The following is a 20,521-nucleotide window of genomic DNA, read 5'->3' on the forward strand; positions in this document are numbered from 1 at the left end:
GTTAGAAAAAATATAATACTGTACAGCATGTCAAAAATCATAGTTCTTTGTAAAACTCAAAGAGGGTGTAACATAGAAATAAAACATCTCTCTATCTTTTGAAAAGATAATAATAAATATATAAAAAGTAAATACCTTAGGACTCTATTCCCAGCAACAAAATACAATAGCATTTTGTTGGCTTTTCCTTTTTCTGTGTATAGAAGCTTAATTGCTTGAATATCTGCTAAGTTTTGAACATGTGTTCCACAGCACATATTAGAATCTATACCATCCATAGTCACCACTCTCACTGGTCCAACGAGATCTTCTGGTAGGCCTCTGGTATGTGACTGTTGGCATAGTAATTCCAAGATGAAAGTATTATCAAAAAGCACTAATTAACAAGGTATAATGTTACTATATTAGGGAAAATCTGTTCACAAGCTTAGCACCTTACTTGAATAGAATTATGTTGACCCAACTAAACTTATAGAAGGTGTGAAATTCCAAATAAAAAATGTCAAAACTGGACATTTATTCACTTTGCTCATAATTTACTAAATATTGTAACAATAATACTATTTATAATTTCATAGATACCAACCATCAATTCATTTTCAACAAACATTTCAGGAATAGCTTAAATATCAAATAAATAGGACAACCACAATGTAGTTATGATAGAAATCTATTTAAAGAAAATTGTATGTACTTATATGTCACTGGTCACGACAATGTACCTTCTCTCATTTGTCGAAGATTTTCATGTGATTCCTTTACCTCATATTTACTGTAAAAATACACAATCCTTATACTACATAGTTCATTCCCTATTTCAATTCCTCTACTGCCTAGCTATGAACATTTTTCTCCTTAAGTTTCTCACAGATCCTTTCTTCCTTTAGGTGTTATCATCATCATCATCATCTTATTAGCCAAGATACAACCCTAATTGAAAACGTAGAATACTGCAAGCACAAGGGCTCCAATTGGAAAAGCACCCCAGAGTAGAAAGCAACTTAAGAGATAAATATAACAAATTTGGAAGTAATTTGTATTTCAAACAACACGAACTGGCGAACAGTGCATTGTTGGGCGATATTCTAGGGCTGGCAAACAGCAAGCAGGCAAGTGACCATCACAAACTGGCGAAAGGCGATCAGGAGAGTGACAAACATGAGCTGGCAAGTGACAAAAACAAACTAGTGAGTGACGAACACGAGATGGCAAGTGATGATCACGAGCGAGTGAGTCACGATCAGTAGCTAGCAAGTGACGATCACAATCTGGCGAGTGACAGAGATGACGAGTGATGATCACGAGCAGGCCCGTGTCAATCACAAGGAGAGCTCCAATCATGAGCAGGAGAGTGGCGAGAGGATTGTCAATCCTTGGAGTATAAAGTGCTGTTTCCTGACGGAGGGCGATGGCAAACGTCTGGTCGAGCGGAGAGGACTGCGATCCCTTGACAACGAGAACCCGTGATGGCAAGGCCTCTTGTCGTCAACAGTAGGTCGGTGCCGGAGATTCAAGCCTTTTCTGACCAAAACCACATAATTTACAAGATTTTTATAATGCTGTCAAATCCAATTATACCCCTAAGAAAAATAATTACACTTCATGACACAGCCACCCCAAAAGAATGAAACAAGATGCTAAGTCACTGGTCTGATCACGTCCACGTTACAATGAACCACCATAATGTTGATGATGAGTTGGTTATCAATGTTCTTCCCAATTTACTACTCCTTCAGGATCTTGACAAGCATCTAGAATTTCACAAGTTCAGAGTTCAATAAAAAGCATAAAGGCAAAAGCTGAGGCCTTGATAGCATTTCTGGAGAAGCTTTCAGGCTGAGTGTAGTGACTAGCGGACTGCAGCCAAGTATAGCATGCAGATTTACTATCAGGTTGCCAACCCTAATCCCACTACTCTACATTTAAGTAAATGGCTTAGTCGGAACACTGAAGTTATTGGGCAAGGGGACCCAGCAAGCTGTGAGTATTTGTACTTCAGGTGAGATTTTTCTGTGTCGTTATTACAATACTCAAAAAAAAAAACTAAGATCTATTTTATAGCAAGACTGAGAAATGATGGACACATTAATAAGGGAGTAATCTAAGCAAAATATATATTTTAAAAAATTTATCTTAAAGGCAAAATTAGAGAGGAAACTTATTGTCATAATATGAATAAAAAAGTCACAAGTGAATTGAGTCTAATCTATAACTACCATGACAACCTTTTACCTCGAGAAAAAAATATTTGGACATAATTTAATAATTGAAGACTTATAAAAGCTCCTCAACACAGCAACCAAATTATACTATGGGACCCTCTCAAAAATAAGGAAGATGAGAATTGCAAATACAGTAACAAGATTGGGTGAAACACAGCATGGAATGCAAATATACAGTAATTTCACAAATGTAATTGCAAGAACACCTACTTCTGTCATGCGAAAGCAATTCCAATGCCAGTCAATTGAAACCCTCATAACACAAACTATTACACCTTAGGACACCAGGTTCAGTCAATTCAGTCTCCCCATTTTATTCTTTTAAATTTTCTCAAAGATTACAAAAATAGTGTAAATTCGAAGTACACTGAATTCACCTTTAAGACTTCTACAAGTGACACCACTACCTTCACAAAAAGGTTTTTCCTCACATAATGGGTTTAACGGAGTCTATACAATCCCTCAAAACGCTCAAAGACAATGTTCCAGAGCAATAGGACCCTGACAGCCAGTCAGCTATCAGAAAAAACATAGTATATATAAGTTGGGTTGACACTATTTCACTCTATTACCCAGGCCTACTCATTAAAAACCTACTGATTAGTGGATCTATTATGCATGAATTGAGTTTTCATAACAAATTATATCTTCCATACAAACCCATCGATCACATCAGTACTTAATGCTTATGCACAATAATCAGGTGGACAGATAGTCATTCTTGCTGGAGAACATTCTCTTAGCTATCCTTCATCTCTTGCCTAAAAGGTTTCAGAATGCGTGTGATCCCATTTAAACTGTAAATGATAGCTGTGTAATTCAAGTTTGTATGAAAAGTATATCTTATACTTTAAAAATTGTTCTTGACATCTAATCACCTCTGTAACAATTATAACTAGAGGGGCACTCAGTAGAGGGCAGACCTCCACCGCAGCAGCTTATTTCTCAACATTTTGATCAACCTTGACCTTTTACCTTAACATGTATTAATTGGGGTGGATTTTCATACAGTCAAATATGACCCAAATTTGAAGTCTCTGTGACAAAGATGTCCAAACTTATGGCTGATTACGTGAATCGGACATTTTGCTTGACCGTGACCTTAACCTTGACCTTCCAAAATTTAATAATTTCCAGATTTTTATATATCAGTAAATCCCTGAAAGTTTCATTACTCTACGATTAAAATCGTGGTCAGGAAGGTGTTCACTAACACGCACAAACACACAAACAAACGCAAAAACAGGGACGAAAACATAACCTCCTTCCAACTTCGTTGGCGGAGGTAAAAATAGCTCATTTACCAAGACAAACCTCTTTTAATTTGGGGTCAGCAGCATCATACTCCATAACTGTCACAGGTATAGCACTGCGAAGTTTGAAGTTGATGGTGTCTTCTAGGGCAGAAACTTTCTCAGCAGTAAAAGTGGAGGTATTAAATACTATGTAGGATACAGTGTCACCTAAGTACCAAGAGCTGGTCGCATACCCAAACTCGTCTTCGGAGATTGCTGTAAGTGGGAGCTCATCAGTAAATATTGATTAATGCATAAAAAATCTATCACTACTGTATAAATATATAAAATTCTAAAATTTCATAAATATAAGCCTATATTTTACTCATCCAATATTTGAGGTATGCCTAGGCTCTACTATAGCTGAGTCCTTCCTGCCTCTAGACAAAGTCCTTGATCAAACTTGTCACAAATAATATTCAATGCCTTGGTAAGAAAACATAATCATTGCAGCTACTATACTTATTATTATATATCTAAAGTACTATCTTTTTAATGACATGCTGAGGCTCTGTATATTTAGTACTGCTAAATGTGAGCAATGGAAATCAATGTCCTGAATGTGATAGGTGACAAACCAATTAATCAGAATTACAAAATATCACAAGTGCTTTGACATACCAGGATTTAAACCAACCACTTTGGCTATAAGAACTTCCTCTCTCCTAAGGATAAGTCTCCTATTAAAGGACAATAGTTTATGCAGTATTCATGTAAGAACAAATCACAAATCTTTAAAGAAATCACTTTTCCTAACTATAGAAACCTAAATACTTTAACAGGAGTATGACTTCAGCAATGATGGAAAAGACGGTAAAATTAACGAGGCATTTAACTATAGCCAGGCGGAACCCTATCTATCTGTCAGTCAGACACTCACTTTTGACCTAAGGCCTAGGATTTGCAGGGTGGTTGAGGTGGGAGATGTACAATAAAGGACTCAGGTTTGGCAGCATGGCTAAAGCTAACGATCATACCAGCACTACCCTGAACAGACTTCATGCTATGAACAGAGTATAGGGCTCATTGGGAAAGTATCAGTGACCAAGCGTCCACATACAGTTTCAAACAAGGGGTATAAATCTAACTTTATTTTTCACACGATACTATGTTACTTTGAATCTGCATAGTTTAAAATTCAGCATCAACAAGTCCAATCACAAAAAAAATAATTGGTCCCCTCCTAACCCCTCTGATCCTGATATCAAGTCTTTACAACAAAAACAGCGAGTCCAGATGTATGTACGGATAGGCGAAACTGACAGGTTCCTTCTTCTGAAGTGTTTCTGAGTTTTTTACACATACAGTCTAGCTATTATAGAGAAATTAGTTTGCGAAGAAAAAAATAACTCTGCTTATAAAAAACTACACTATATCTCCAACCCATCTATATTAACATTGAATTAATAAACACCCAAATATGATATTTTAATTATAAAATAAATTTTTGAATATACTTACCCGGTGAATATATAATAGCTGCTGCTCCGGCGGCTCGACAGAAAACACACAAAAACTAGCGAGCGATCGCTATGAAGGTTGCGGGTGTGCCCACCAGCGCCAACTATCGGCCAGATACCGCATATGCATGTAAACAAGCCTCAATTCTTCTCATCCCGCTGGGTCTCTATCGGGGAGGAAGGGAGGGCCTTTAATTTATATATTCACCGGGTAAGTATATTCAAAAATTTATTTTATAATTAAAATATCATTTTTAAATATTCAACTTAGCCGGTGAATATATAATAGCTGATTCACACCCATGATGGTGGGTAGAGACCAGAGTTAATTAAGTTTACAGCGTATATGCTTAGAGTTTTTGACAGTTATAACATAACAAAACCCAAATATATAGGTACCTGGTAAGGAAGTTGACTTAGACGATTACTCTGCCTTGTTAGTCTGTCTTCCTCACGAAGCCCAGCGATCCTCTTAGGATGCTGAAAGACTCCCAGGAGCTGAAGTATCAAGGGCTGCAACCCATACAACAGGACCTCATCAAACCCCTAATCTGGGCGCTCTCAAGAAATGACTTTGACCACCCGCCAAATCAACCAGGATGCGAAAGGCTTCTTAGCCTTCCGTACAACCCAAAAACAAGATTAAAAACATTTCAAGAGACAGATTAAAAGGATATTGGAATTAGGGTAATGTAGTGGTAGAACCCTCACCCACTACTGCACTCGCTGCAACGAATGGACCCAGTGTGTAGCAGTCCTCGTTAAGAGTCTGGACATCTTTTAAGTAAAATGACGCGAATACCGACTTGCTTCTCCAAAAGGTCGCGTCCATAATACTTTGCAGAGATCTATTTTGCTTAAAGGCCACGGAAGTTGCTATAGCTCTTACTTTGTGCGTCTTAACCTTAAGCAAACATCGGTCTTTCTCATTCAAGTGAGAATGAGCCTCTCGTATTAAAAATCTGATAAAATATGACAAAGCATTCTTTGACATAGGCAATGATGGTTTCTTAACTGAGCACCATAATGCCTCAGATCCACCTCGTAAGGACTTAGTACGAGCTAAGTAGAACTTAAGAGCTCTAACTGGACACAGCACTCTTTCAAGTTCGTTGCCTACGATCTCTGATAAGCAAGGTATATCAAAAGATTTAGGCCAAGGACGAGAAGGCAGTTCATTTTTGGCCAGGAAACCAAGTTGAAGTGAACATGTGGCTTTTTCTGTAGAAAAGCCGATGTTCTTACTGAAGGCATGAAGTTCACTGACCCTTTTAGCCGAAGCCAAGCACACTAGGAAAAGCGTCTTGAGGGTGAGATCCTTCAGGGAGGCTGAATGTAATGGCTCAAACCTGTCTGACATGAGGAACCTTAGGACCACGTCTAAGTTCCATCCAGGAGTCGCCAAACGACGTTCCTTAGAGGTCTCGAAAGACTTAAGATCTTGGAGATCTTTATTGTTGGAAAGATCTAAGCCTCTATGACGAAAGACCGAAGCCAAGATGCTCCTGTAGCCCTTAATCGTGGGAGCTGAGAGGGAGCGAACATTTCTCAGATGTAAAAGAAAATCTGCGATTTGGGCTACAGAGGTACTGGAAGAGGACACAGATGCTGACTTGCACCAGTCTCGAAAGACTTCCCACTTCAACTGGTATACTCTGATGGTAGAAGCTCTCCTCGCTCTTGCAATCGCACTGGCTGCCTCCTTCGAAAAGCCTCGAGCTCTTGAGAGTCTCTCGATAGTCTGAAGGCAGTCAGACGAAGAGCGGGGAGGCTTTGATGAACATTCTTTACGTGGGGCTGACGTAATAGATCTACCCTTAGAGGAAGACTTCTTGGAATGTCTACCAGCCATTGAAGTACCTCGGTGAACCACTCTCTCGCGGGCCAGAGGGGAGCAACCAACGTCAACCTTGTCCCTTCGTGAGAGGCGAACTTCTGCAGTACCTTGTTGACAATCTTGAATGGTGGAAATGCATATACAGTGATACCTCGGTACTCGACCATAATCCGTTCGAGATCCGTGTTCGACCTCCGATTTGTTCGAGTACCGAATTTTTTTTCCCCATAAGAAATAATGGTATATATTCTATTCCGTTCCCAAGCACTCGAACAGGCCCAAAATATTAATAAAACGTGTACCTAAACAACAATAATTATCTAAATGTGTATGAAATTGGTCAGAAAATCCTATAAAACAATTTTAAACCATTTACTGTACTAAAATAAAACAATTTTAAACCATTTTCTGTACTGTAGTGAACATACCTTTGAGCAGCGGTTCGATGGCATACAGGGATGGATGTGGAGAGGATGGAAGGGGGAGGTTACTGCTTGGAAGGAGAGTCCCCTTCCATGATGTGGCGGGGTAGTTCTCCTTCAGGAGTTGTTTCTCTCTCCAATGAAAGGGTGGGCAGATCTATTTCAGGGGTTTCTTCTCTTCTTTGTCTCTTCTTTGGAGGAGAAACAGGCTTTGATGTAGCAGCTTTCTTTTCTTTTGTGAAAAACTGGTCTATTGTTAATTGTTTCTTCCTCCTCTGCAGTATTCTTCGAAAATGATGAATACCTGTTCTATTACGAATACCTGTTCTATTACGAAACTTTTCAAACCAACCCCTGCTCGCTTTAAATGTAAATGAATCACTTTCACTGGTACTCGGACTTTTCTTCACTAATTCTTCATAGATATGCAACGCTTTTTCACAAATGAACGCTTCACTAACACTTTCCCCGGCCAACTGTTTTTCTTTAATAAATATTAAAAGCAACTTTTCCATCTCCTCAATCACTTGTGGCCTTTGCTTAGTTACCGCCGTAACTCCCGTTGCAACATTCGCCTTCTTAATCATTTCTTTATGCTTTAAAAACGTAGAAATGGTCGACTTCGCCATTCCGTATTCTACCGCTAAATCGGACACTCGTACACCATTCTCATATTTCGCTATAATTTCCTTCTTCAACTCGATCGTTGTTCGCACTGTTTTCCTCTTCTCCTTCCCCTTAACACTCATTACTTTCTTGGGACTCATTATGAAAGCTAAAAAAGCAATTAAAAGCACTGAAAATCACTAAATCACAACGAATGCTGATCGCGCGTTGTCTGAGTGACGCTCTCGAGAGAACTGATGCTTCCCGAACAAGCGAGAGTGGCCGAGATGGCGCGATCATCACAAAGCCCATGCGGTCGTCACGTGTTCGGCTGGTCGAGTACCGAATTTTTGGTCGAGCACCGCAGCAAAAATTTCTCGAAAATTTTGGTCGAACTCCGAATTGTTCGAGTATAGAGTCGTTCGACTACCGAGGTATCACTGTAAGTCCAGATGCGACCAATCCAGTAGAAACGCGTCTATGTGTATTGCTTCTGAATCTGGGACTGGTGAGCAATAGATTGGTAGCCTCTTGGTCATCGAGGTGGCAAAGAGGTCTATGGTGGGTTGACCCCAAGTCGCCCAAAGACTCTTGCACACGTCCTTGTGGAGGGTCCATTCCGTGGGTATCACCTGACCCCTCCGACTGAGACAGTCTGCCAAGACGTTCAAGTCCCCCTGGATAAATCTCGTTAACAGGGAGATGCCTCGATTTCTTGACCAAATGAGCAGGTCCCTTGCGATCTCGTACAGCGTGAGGGAGTGTGTGCCTCCTTGCTTGGAGATGTACGCCAAAGCGGTGGCATTGTCGGAGTTGACCTCTACCACTTTGTTTCGAAGGAGGCTTTCGAATTTCATCAAGGCCAAGTGGACTGCCAATAGCTCCTTGCCGTTGATGTGCATGCTCTTCTGACTTGAGGTCCACAGACCTGAGCATTCCCGACCATCCAGGGTCGCACCCCAACCCAAATCCGACGCGTCTGAGAACAACACGTGGTTTGGGTTCTTGACTGCTAGGGATAGTCCCTCTCTCAGACTGATATTGCTGTTCCACCATTTCAGGCATGCCTTTACTGGTTCGGAGACCGGGATTGATACCGTCTCTAACGTCTTGTCCTTGTTCCAGTGAGAGGCTAGATGGAACTGGAGAGGCCGAAGGTGTAGTCTCCCTAGCGAGACAAACTGCTCCAGGGATGATAGAGTCCCTACGAGACTCATCCAATTCCTGACTGAACACCGTTCTCTCTTTAGCATTAGTTGGACTTTGAGCAGGGCTTGTTCTATTCGGGTGGCAGACGGAAAAGCCCGAAAAACTGGACTGCGAATCTCCATCCCTAAATATAGAATAGTCTGGGATGGGATCAGTTGGGACTTTTCTAGGTTGACCAAAAGTCCCAATTCCTTGGTCAGACCCAACGTCCAATGAAGATCCTGCAGACAGCGATGACTGGACGATGTCCTGAGAAGCCAGTCGTCCAAGTACAGGGAGGCTCGGATTCCCGATAAATGGAGGAATTTTGCCACATTCCTCATGAGCCTCGTAAACACGAGAGGAGCAGGACTGAGGCCAAAGCACAGGGCCCGAAACTGGTATACCACATTCCTGAAAACAAACCTCAGAAACGGTTGGGAATCCGGGTGTATAGGAATGTGGAAGTACGCATCTCGTAGGTCGAGAGAGACCATCCAGTCTCCCTCTCTGACCGCTGCTAAGACGGACTTCGTGGTCTCCATAGTGAACTTTGTTTTCGTAACAAAAACGTTGAGCGCACTGACGTCTAGCACCGGTCTCCAACCTCCTGTATGCTTTGGAACTAGGAAGAGACGATTGTAAAACCCCGGTGATTGAAGGTCCGAGACTTTCACCACCGCTCCCTTCTCTAGCAACAGAGACACTTCTAGGTTTAGGGCTTGTCTCTTTGACTCCTCTCGGTACCTGGGAGAGAGGTCTATGGGAGTTGTCACTAGAGGAGGTTTGCGTACAAACGGTATTTTGTACCCCTCTCTGAGCAACCGAACAGACTCTTGGTCTGCACCCCTCTTCTCCCAGGCCTGCCAGAAGCTCTTCAATCTGGCCCCTACCGCTGTCTGAGGCTGTGGGCAGTCAGACTCTGCCACGTGAGGACTTGGCTCCTCTCTTCTTACCTCTCTTTCCCTCGGCACGAGCGCTTCCCCTGCTGGGAGCTCTGCCACGAAAGGGCGGGATAAATCTGGATGCCAGAGTCTCGATCCTGGGTCTTACAGCAAAGGATGTAGACGGAGCCCCTTTGCGAGCAGAGGACGCCATCAAGTCATGGGTGTCCTTCTGCACAAGCGAAGAAGCTATATCCTTAACCAGTTGTTGCGGAAACAAGGACGCTGATAAGGGAGCAAAGAGCAGTTCTGATCTCTGACAGGGAGTAACTCCTGCCGAAAGAAAAGAGCAAAGGGTGTCTCGCTTCTTTAAGACTCCCGACGTAAAGGTGGAGGCGAGCTCATTGGAGCCATCGCGGATGGCTTTATCCATACATGACATGATAAGTAAGGAAACATCTTGGTCGGCAGACGAGATTTTCCTACTTAAAGCTCCTAATGACCAGTCAAGAAAGTTAAATACTTCAAAGGCCCTGTATACGCCTTTAAGCAGATGGTCAAGGTCCGAGGAGGACCAACTAATCTTCGAGCGTCTCATGGCCAGGCGACGGGGAGAGTCTACGAGGCTTGAGAAGTCACCCTGGGCAGAGGCAGGGACTCCCAAGCCGAGAACTTCTCCCGTGTCATACCAGACGCTCGATCTAGATGCAAGCTTAGAAGGAGGGAAGGCAAAGGCCATCTTCCCCAAACTCCTCCTGGTATCCAACCAGTCGCCTAAAAGTCGTAAAGCCCTCTTGGAAGAGCGAGAAAGCACTAGCTTAGTAAAGGCTGGCTTGGTAGCAGGTAAGCCTAGAGCAAACTCAGACGGTGGCGAACGAGGAGCAACGGCAACAAAGTGATTGGGAAAAAGATCCTTGAAAATCAACATGATCTTCTTAAAGTCCATCGAAGGAGGAACCGTCTTAGGTTCGTCTACATCTGAAGGATGATCATCATGAGGATCAGCAACGTCCTCATCTGAAGGATCTTCGTCCGACAACTGCTGAGTAACAAGCAAAGGGGAGACCTGCCTTGGTGGCAATGCTTGACAAGCAGAGTCCACACGCACTGGTGCAGCAGTAGCAGTCCAGGACACTACGTCATGTAACTGCTTAACAGCCTGACTGTCAACAACAACAGGAGCGGGAGGACGCTCGACGTCAACTCGAGACTGCCTTGACTGCCTAGACTGAGCAGTCAAAACAACTCTTGACTGCGGTGCTTGACGCTCAGCGTCAAAACAAGTCAACTTCGCTGGTTGGCGAACGTCCTGAACGTCAACAAGAGCATTAGGAAGCGGCTGAACGTCCACATGCGGCTGAAAGTCAACACGGGACTGCATCGAGTGAGGCTCTACAAAACGTGACTGACGTGACTTAGTAACGCCAACGTCAACAGGACGAGCAAAGGCTCGTTTGGGCGGCTGACGGCCAGGATCTCGATCAGCTAAGCGGCGAGGATCATCGTGAACCTTTTCAGCAGAATAGTCCTCCATAAGAGAGGCGAGCTTAATCTGCATGTCTTGCAGTACAACCCATTTAGGATCAACGGGAATGGGTGCGGTAAGAGACGAGGGTAACGTCTGTGACTGCAAAACCTTGCCTACACCAAGACTCTCGGAGCCTGTGTTACGTTTCTGCTTAGGCGGCGAGCAGTCTTCCGATGACTGCATAGGGTCAGAGCTGTCCCAATGGCTACAACCAGGACGCTGGACCTGTCCTGAAGGGACTGACTTTCGCTTTAAGGGCCTCGAAACCTTGCTCCACGGTTTCTTACGCGAAAAGCCTTCGGATGACGAGGAGAAAATCGTCTCGCTCGTCTTATGGTAGGGGCGGTCTTGATGAGACACGCCTGAAACCATAGAGGGAACGTCTGTTCGCTGATCAAGGCCTCTCGAACCCATAAGTTGTACGACATTACTTCTCCCTGGGGCTTGGGAGCTTGCAAGAGGTCTCGGACTAGGCGAACGACAGGCACGAACAGACGAACCCTCGGTCGCAACACTGATAACACTTTGCGCACTAATCACTTTCCCACGATTTTCCACTGTGGCACTCTGACACTTTAACTCTTTAACGTCAGCCATGAGTTGATTACGGTCTGTAGCTAACGACTCAACTCTTTCGTCCAAAGCATGAATGGCACGTAACATATCCCGCATTGATGGTTCCTGAGTGCTAGTAGAGGGTTCAGGCACAACTACTACAGGGGAAGGATTAGGTTCAGGGGCATGGGAGGAGGAAAATTCTAACGATCTAGAGGAACTTCTCCTCACCCTATCTCTCTCTAGCTTACGAGAATACTTGTCATATTCAAGCCAATCGAATTCCGAAAGGCCCACGCACTCCTCACACCGATCTCCTAATTGACAGGTTTTACCCCAACAATTAGAACACACAGTATGTGGGTCGAGAGAGGCCTTTGGAAGACGCTTATTGCAATCCCTAGCATTACACTTACGAAATCTAGGAATTGGAGAAGGGTCAGCCATTTTGAAAAAGTCAAAGAAAGTGCAAAAAAACAATCCAAAGTCATCAACAATTAAATCTGTCCAAAAAAGAGTTCAAGAGTTTAAGTTGAAGATAAAACACCTGCACTGCGAAAGGTCAAACCAAAATGAAGTACTTCACCAAGTCTGTTGAAAAACTCCAGGTTAACAGCGAGTAATGGTACGTCTTGTCGATCAGACCGACAGAGAAGAATTGAGGCTTGTTTACATGCATATGCGGTATCTGGCCGATAGTTGGCGCTGGTGGGCACACCCGCAACCTTCATAGCGATCGCTCGCGAGTTTTTGTGTGTTTTCTGTCGAGCCTCCGGAGCAGCAGCTATTATATATTCACCGGCTAAGTTAAATATTTAAAACTACATAATTTATTGGAAGGCAAATTAAGTACTGTATAAAAATAAAAAATTTGTAAGTAATTTGTATTTTTCCTACTATACAAATCTGGAGCTATTTATAGGTTATACTTTCGGCGCAGCTGAAAGACGAGCCATGATAATTTTAGTGAGGGATAATTACCCCATCCGCTAGTTAGCGGGTGGGGGGTAGGGTAAACTGGCTACCTCGCTCACTCACACCTCTAGGCTGAGCAACCTCTTTGCTTTATGGCAGGACTTCTTGGGGGACAGGGTGGCGGACCAATTTATATAAATAGCTCCAGGTTTGTATACTAGGAAAAATACAAATTACTTACAAATTTGTTATTTGTTCCGACGTAGATACAAACCTTCCGCTATTTATAGGGTGACTTACTCTTAGGAGGGAGGAAGTCCTTACCAAATGGCCTTGGTCATGACCCGGGGTCCTCTCTATTTTGATCTGTGATCGATAGTAGATGGGACCCTACCCTCGCTAAAATCAAGTGCTGATATGACGATATGACGTAACCACGCTACTGACGTTACAAGCTCTGGGTCTTAGGATGGAGGAGAGTCTAGATTGAGAGTAACCTCAATTGCCTTCCGATCCCAGAGGGGAAGGAAATACTTGAGGTCCTCCTCTTGAACTTCCCCGTGCTGGTCAACAGTGCCGACACACGGGGGTGAGCTGGTATCGTTCTTTTAAGGTAACCCCATAGACTCCTCACTGGGTAAAACTCCAGTTGATGGGTTTTCGGTTACCGAACGAAGACTCTTTATTCGAAATGGGCTGCACCTAGGGTACAGCACACTCGGATTTTGAGACTTGGCAATCCACTCAGGGACGCCGCTGAGGATTACTTATCCCCGTCTCCTAGGGTAGGAGACATCAGAAGATGGATCATACAACACAATAACTCTCTTAGTCAAAGACAAGCGAGTAGAAAGGCCGTCTTCCATGTAAGGAAGCGATCTGCTGCTGGGCATAAGGTTCGTAGAGAGGGGCCTTCAGAGACTGAAGGACCCGAACCGCGTTCCCAGGAGGAGGTTGAGATCCGACGGGGGACAAGTTATCTCACACTTGTATAAGTAAAGGCATCGATGGGAGGGAATCCCCTTTCCTCGACATCAGTCACAAAGGACCGAACACTTCGCCTGGAAGACCAATGCTGAAAAGTGTCTGAGGAGCCTAGACATCTTTTCCGTAACTTGTTGCGAAAGGCCTCTCTGAGAGGGGTTGTGTAGGATCGTCCCAGGCGTGAGGTCTAAGCAAAGCTACGGCTTAGGAAAGTGTTAGCATGTGGCTGCTTGGAAGATCATGCCGTGGAGGAAGATCCCTTGGAACTCCGTCAGGAGCTGTAGAAAGTCCGGGAACCATTCTGAGGGTTGCCATAGCGAGGCTATTGAAGCTCCATCAGGGGCTGCAGAAGGTCTGGGAACCATTCTGCAGGATGCCATAGCGAAGCTATTGGAGTCTTTGATAAGACCTTGCTTATCCTGACTTAGCTGAGGACTTTTTCACCAGACCAAATGAGGGGGAAAAAAAACCAAGGCACACCTCTAGGCCGCCCCACCGATCTTGGAATACATCTTGTTTGAAGGCCTGGTGTTCCGGGACTGGGGAACAGTCGAGTGGGAGGCTGAAGATCAGGGCCGCTGCAAGCATAACCACAGTCGGGGACCTCACAAAGTTAAGACTTTGCTAGATACAAGATGATTCCAAGACACTAAGAGCCCACTCTCTGGGTGGTTTTGCAAGCACATTCCTGTACCAGGAATGATGCAAGCAGATGGGGGCAACTAGTTGTCATCTGTCCATCTGGGGCTTCGTACTGCTAGATGGTTCTCTAAGAGAGGTGAATGCTGGTACCTTTCAGAATCGGGCCAACGGACGAGGCTGGAATGGTGCGGCATATGCCCCCCCCCCTCTCTTTTGACGCATTAAAGAGAGCATCAGATCCAGATGGAAGACGAGAAGACAGGCCTCTTTGCAGAAGCTCTCCTCTGCCACCCATCACCCACGGATTGTCCAGCGGTGAGGAGGGGGAGTGTATAGCAATAAACACATCTCGAGTTGATGTTGAGACGTGTAACTAACTGCACGTTCTTGCAACGAAGGGGAACAGCCTGTTCTTCCTCCAACTGCCACTAAACCAGTGTGGTTGGCCGAATAAGACCGATACCAAACAGAAAACCAGTTAATCAGTACAGCTTATGTTATACAGTGAGCCCTCGCTACTTCGCGGTTCGACCATCGCGGATTCACCACTTCGCGGATTTTTTTCATAACCCATATATATAAACATATCGCGGATTTCCCAGAAATTTCGAAAATACTGCAATATATGAAGACCCCAAATACGATATTTCGTTACCTGTAATTTCATTAATACTGTACCTGTAATTAGTAATATCTGCTCTTACTGATGGTTCATTGCATTACATATGATATATAATTCAGTACAGAAAGAAATAAAACACGAAAAGAGAATGTGATCATACGATAATTCAGTATACTGTACAGTACGTAGTAAAATTAAATCGAACATGAAACGCAAATCAGATGCAGTCATACCGTATTAGAATGGTGTAAGGCTGCTGATGGCTACTACTGTACTACAAATGTAATGGATGTGCATCTTTTCCATGAATCTTTTGTATGTATACGTACGTAGTACTGCATCCAATAATATTCTTTGTTGCAAAAATCACATCTCGAATAAGCGTACATATCCTACAACAAAACAAGCGTAAAATAGTGTACGTAAAGCTGTATACGTAGGGTACCTTGTATTTGAATTGGTAACTACTACGTAGCATATAAGACGGATTGTGATTGGTTCAAGCGCTGATAGATGATGAATCAGAACCCAAGTTTTGTAATCTAGCCTGTGATTGGTGTTTTGACCGCTTCTCCAACCTCTAGCATCTTTTCGTGGCCACTTTGTTTGCCGCTCTCTCGCCGTGTAGATGCTGCTATGTTATTGTGAACTTTAATCTGTGCTGTACGTGACTGTTTTAAGTTGAACTTTTTGTTGAACTTTCTGTTTAACCCCTACTGTACAATGGCTTCCAAGCGTTCTGCTTCTGCTAAGGCTGGTAGTGAGCCTAAACGCCACCGAAAGATGATGACGATTGCTGAAAAGGTGACGCTTCTCGATATGTTAAAAGAAGGCAGAAGTTACGCGGCCGCAGCCCGCCATTTTGGAGTGAATGAATCCACCGTTCGCTACATCAAGAAGGACGAGGCGAACATTAGAAAGACGGCTACCATCACCTTTAGCAGATCAGCGAAGCGAGTCGTCACCACGCGTAATAAAACTATCGTACGCATGGAAGGTGCTTTAGCAGTCTGGATTGACGACTGCCGGAAGAAGAACATAGCCTTGGATACGAACACCATCCGAACCAAGGCTTTGAGCTTGTATGAGAATTTTGCGGCAAAGGAACCTCAAGACGACGATGGCGACCATGGTGAAGAAGATGATGATGTAGATGAACCTCAACCAGGGACATCCACTGATTCCCAGCCTCAGAAACAACATTTTTCCGCCAGCAAAGGATGGTTCGCGAAGTTTCAGAAACGCTTCGGCCTGAAAAGCGTTTCCCTGCATGGCGAGGCTGCTTCCGCTGACACTGCCGCTGCTGAAACTTACGCGAACGAGACGTTCAAGAACATTATCGCTGAAGGTGGATACAAGCCGGAACAAGTGTTTAATATGGATGAGACCGGCTTGTTTTAGAAGAGAATGCCGTCGTGAACTTTCCTGTTTAAAGAAGAAGCCAAAGCCTCTGGCTTTAAAGCGTTCAAAGATCGCGTAACCCTCGTGATGTGTGGCAATGCTGCTGGATTTTTGCTAAAGCCGGGGCTTATTTACAAGTCGAAAAATCCTCGCTCTTTGAAAAATAAAAATAAGAATCTCCTTCCCGTGTACTGGATGCATAATCAAAAAGCATGGATTACAAAGATGCTGACCTCCAACTGGTTCTACCAGTGTTTTATCCCGCAAGTCAGTAAATATCTCTTAGAGAAGGGCTTGCCATTTAAGATCCTTCTCCTTATGGATAACGCTGGTGGACACGCAACTGACCTGTCGCATGAGGGCATTCAGGTTGAGTTCCTGCCATCCAACACCACGTCATTAATTCAACCGATGGACCAGGGGGTTATCAGGGCCTTCAAGGCCCTCTACACGAAGAATACCTTGGTGGACCTCGTTGCGTGTGTGGATGCTGCCCAAGAAGATGAAGATGAAAATTTTAATTTGAAGGCGTACTGGCAGAAGTACACAATAGCCACGTGCCTGCAGAACATTCAGAAGGCACTGCAAGAAATGAAACCTGCAACCGTTAATGCGAGCTGGAAGAAGTTGTGGCCCCAGATTGTTTACGATGACGAGGGATTTACACCATCTGAAATTCAACACTCTGCAATACGCAAATCTGTGCAGTTGGCTGTGATAATTGGAGCTGACGGGTTTGGTGACATGATGACTGAAGACGTCGACGAGTTGTTGGACTGTCATTCCTAGCCGCTAACTGACGCAGACCTAGAAGACCTGACGAAATCGGCCAGTGAAGAAGACAGTGAAACGCTGGAAGAGACCCAAGAAAATGTTGAAGAAACGGGCTCAACATTAGAACGGCTTGCCAAGCTCTGCAACCATGCGAAGGAGTTGAAAGAAATGTCGCAAGAGTGGGACGAGGATATGGTTCGGTCTATGCAATTCTGCAACAAGATCGATGACGACATGACTCCCTACAGGATACTCTTCGAGCGAAAAAAAAAACAGCGGCAGCAACTTCCGATCACAATGTTTTTCCAGTCTCGCAAAAAAGAGCCAGTTCCTCCTGCTACTACGCCTTCGGAAGAAATTGAAGAAGTGTCCCAGGAAGAAGTTGAAGAGGTGTCCCAGGAAAAGACACCTCCGTCTGAAGAGACGTAAAATACTATCATTGGCTGCACAGTAGAAGACATCATCAGCTTCATCATTATCATTTCTACTGTGCAGCAAATTCATCGCCATCATCATTCAAGTTTTTCTTCAACTTCTTTCGTGGTGAGTACAGTAACAATCTTTATTTTTTACTTTAATATTCTAACATTTTAATATTTGTGTCTGTTTTAGTTTAGTATGCATTAAGTTAAAGGGAAGGTTTTAAAAGTCTGAATATACATGTTATAACCTATCATATTTTTTTGTTTAAAATTTACATTTACGTACGTAAAACAACACACTCACACACTCACACACACTCTCTCTCTCTCTCTCTCTCTCTCTCTCTCTCTCTCTCTCTCTCTCTCTCTCTCTCTCAAATTGTTTTCCTGCTTTGCTACTTATGTACTGTATGATTTTATATAGATACGGTAAATAATATTTGTAATAACATTTTTTCTAAAAGCTTTTACTGTAATATCATTATTTATCACTTTCATCATAAGCGTTAAATGCCTTCGTTTGTTTACTGAGCGTGGTTGTTTACCGAGCGTACTTTGTGACGCCGCCGTTTCAGGCGGCGTCATAAAGAAAAACATTTCATTTGGAAGTCCTAAGAAAAATTAAGTAAAACATTGGTAATAACAAAATCAACATACTGTACTGAATAATCAATATAATCGATGCAAAAACTAACCTATACACAGATGTGTAAATGCGTTTGTTTCTTCATTATGATCAGAGATAGACGTAAACAAAACATTGGTTGCCATTTTTTATCGTGCTTTTTGGCGTGTTTAGGAAACGCATGATATAAAATCGCCTTTAATATTTGTGCCTGTTTTAGTTTAGGGTACTGTAGTACATGCATTAAGTGTTCTGTACATTAAAGGGTAGTTTGTTAACAGTACTACGTACAAGGGAAGGTTTTAAAAGTCTGAATATACATGTTAAATAAATACGTAAATATGGTGTCACTACTTCACGGATTTTCACCTATCGCGGTCGGGTCTGGAACCTATCTACCGCGATAAACGAGGGCTCACTGTAATAGCGAATCTCCATAGAGATCTCTTTCCGGACAAGAATCTGCACGGTAATCACCGAACTCGTCCAACCAAACCCAAGAGGGGATTGAGACGTATCTTTAATCTATTGTTGGGTGGGTAAAGAGCATAAGTCTACTACGGAGTAGTAACACCGAACTGTGAGCATGGCAAGCATACATGCGTAGTTCGACATAAAAGTCGTGTCCGGAACTCAGTTTTCAACGTTCGTAACAGCGGTTTCTCCTACTTAGGACAAAAAAACGTTTGTACTTCTCCGTCTCCGATCAGTAACCTAGCATTTATATTAAATGTTCCCTACTAGGGAACAGATATGCTTATGAGAAGTTTCCAGCCAAAGCCTTTGTAGGAGACTAAGACTTCCGATCAGGGGAAAGGAAAAAATGCCTATAAGGAGGCAGAACGTAAATGCCGTATGTCTGGTTACAGGAAAGGAGCCAAGTAATGTACTGAATAACCTGATTTCAGTAAGGGATATAAATATACAACTTAATAGAACAAAGTTCTAATTGCAAGATGTAAATGGCCCTTATTGGTATAAAGATCGCTTCCACACATATATGTACTTGTCCATTTGCGCTAGCGCATGCGTATTCTCTGCCTCCAGGAAATGTTTGTAACAAATTCAGTTGCGGGAATAATGTATGTGCGACGAATCACAACATTATTGCCGAAAGAATTTTGATCGTTGACTAACTGTAATATTTTCTTGAATGAGAGCGAACATGTTCTCAAACAAAATATACAGTTATAGAGGCGATCATTTCCCCTTTGGTTTACCCCTCCTCTTTATGTGAGGGGCTAACCAGAGTTCATTACACAGAAACAGATGTCTGGTTACCTGTGGGCGGGGTTTGAAACCTTCGTAAATGTAATGAAAAGTTGCACACTCTGTTGCTACCGTTCTTTTAACGTCAGCTAACAATGACCCTTCGGGACTAATTGTTCGAAACAATAACCCTTTAAGGATAGAATAAAAGTCTCGGAAGCCTATCGTGTAAAAGGCAAGGCGTTATACCGACAGCACAATGACGGGGGAGGCTGCCTCCATCATACGGTAGGACCGAGTTTAAGACAATAACCTCACGATTTTGTCTTGGCTAGAGCACATGCTCCGGGACGGCCTACATGAAGTTTTAACAATACTCATTGAAGTTCTGTAAAAACTTCTCAGGAACGAGTCTCCCGAAAAAGGGTGGTCTCGTTTGTCAGGGTTTGCTTCAAGAAGGCCAGACATAATTGCCATCGACCGCTTACCCGAAGGAGTTGCCATCGAACACTTACTTGAAGGGGTTGCCATCGAGCGCTTATCCGAAGGGGTTGCCATCGAACGCTTTCCCGAAGAGGTTGCCATCGAACGCTTTCTCGCTAGTGAGAAACTACGTACCGTCTAAATAAGGCAAAGCCTGTCAGGGGAAATGAACTGGAATGTAAAGAATTTTTCATTCCTCACTCATTTCCGTCTGCTAACCAAACCACCAAATAGAGGGGGAAGACGGAGGAAAGATGACGGTGGTTCACTCGAAAACGAAAGGATCGGTGCTGGCAAAACCAGACCAGCTGATATAATAATCAGCTGGGAGTGCAGAATGACGTATCAAGTCACACCTTTGGAAGACCCATCCCGCAGGGTGTGTGTGTGTGTGTGTCAACCACAGAGTCCCCAGAAAAAACTCTGGATCGTGGAAACCAGGAGATT

General features: G+C 43.4%; 1 protein-coding gene across 1 annotated transcript in view; it reads right to left on the bottom strand.

The window, feature by feature from the left end:
- LOC137644078 (alanyl-tRNA editing protein Aarsd1-like) overlaps positions 1-20,521 on the bottom strand; it is a 72,445-nt gene that overhangs the window by 27,250 nt on the left and 24,674 nt on the right. The window contains exons 4-5 of the mRNA XM_068377016.1: positions 3,537-3,733; positions 136-332 (exon numbers count right to left, since the gene is read on the bottom strand). Of these exons, the coding sequence (XP_068233117.1) occupies positions 136-332; positions 3,537-3,733 (394 nt within the window). The remainder of the gene's footprint in view (positions 1-135; positions 333-3,536; positions 3,734-20,521) is intronic.

This window comes from Palaemon carinicauda, chromosome 7 (genome assembly GCF_036898095.1).
Source record: "Palaemon carinicauda isolate YSFRI2023 chromosome 7, ASM3689809v2, whole genome shotgun sequence".
NCBI classification, from domain to species: Eukaryota; Metazoa; Arthropoda; class Malacostraca; order Decapoda; family Palaemonidae; genus Palaemon; species Palaemon carinicauda.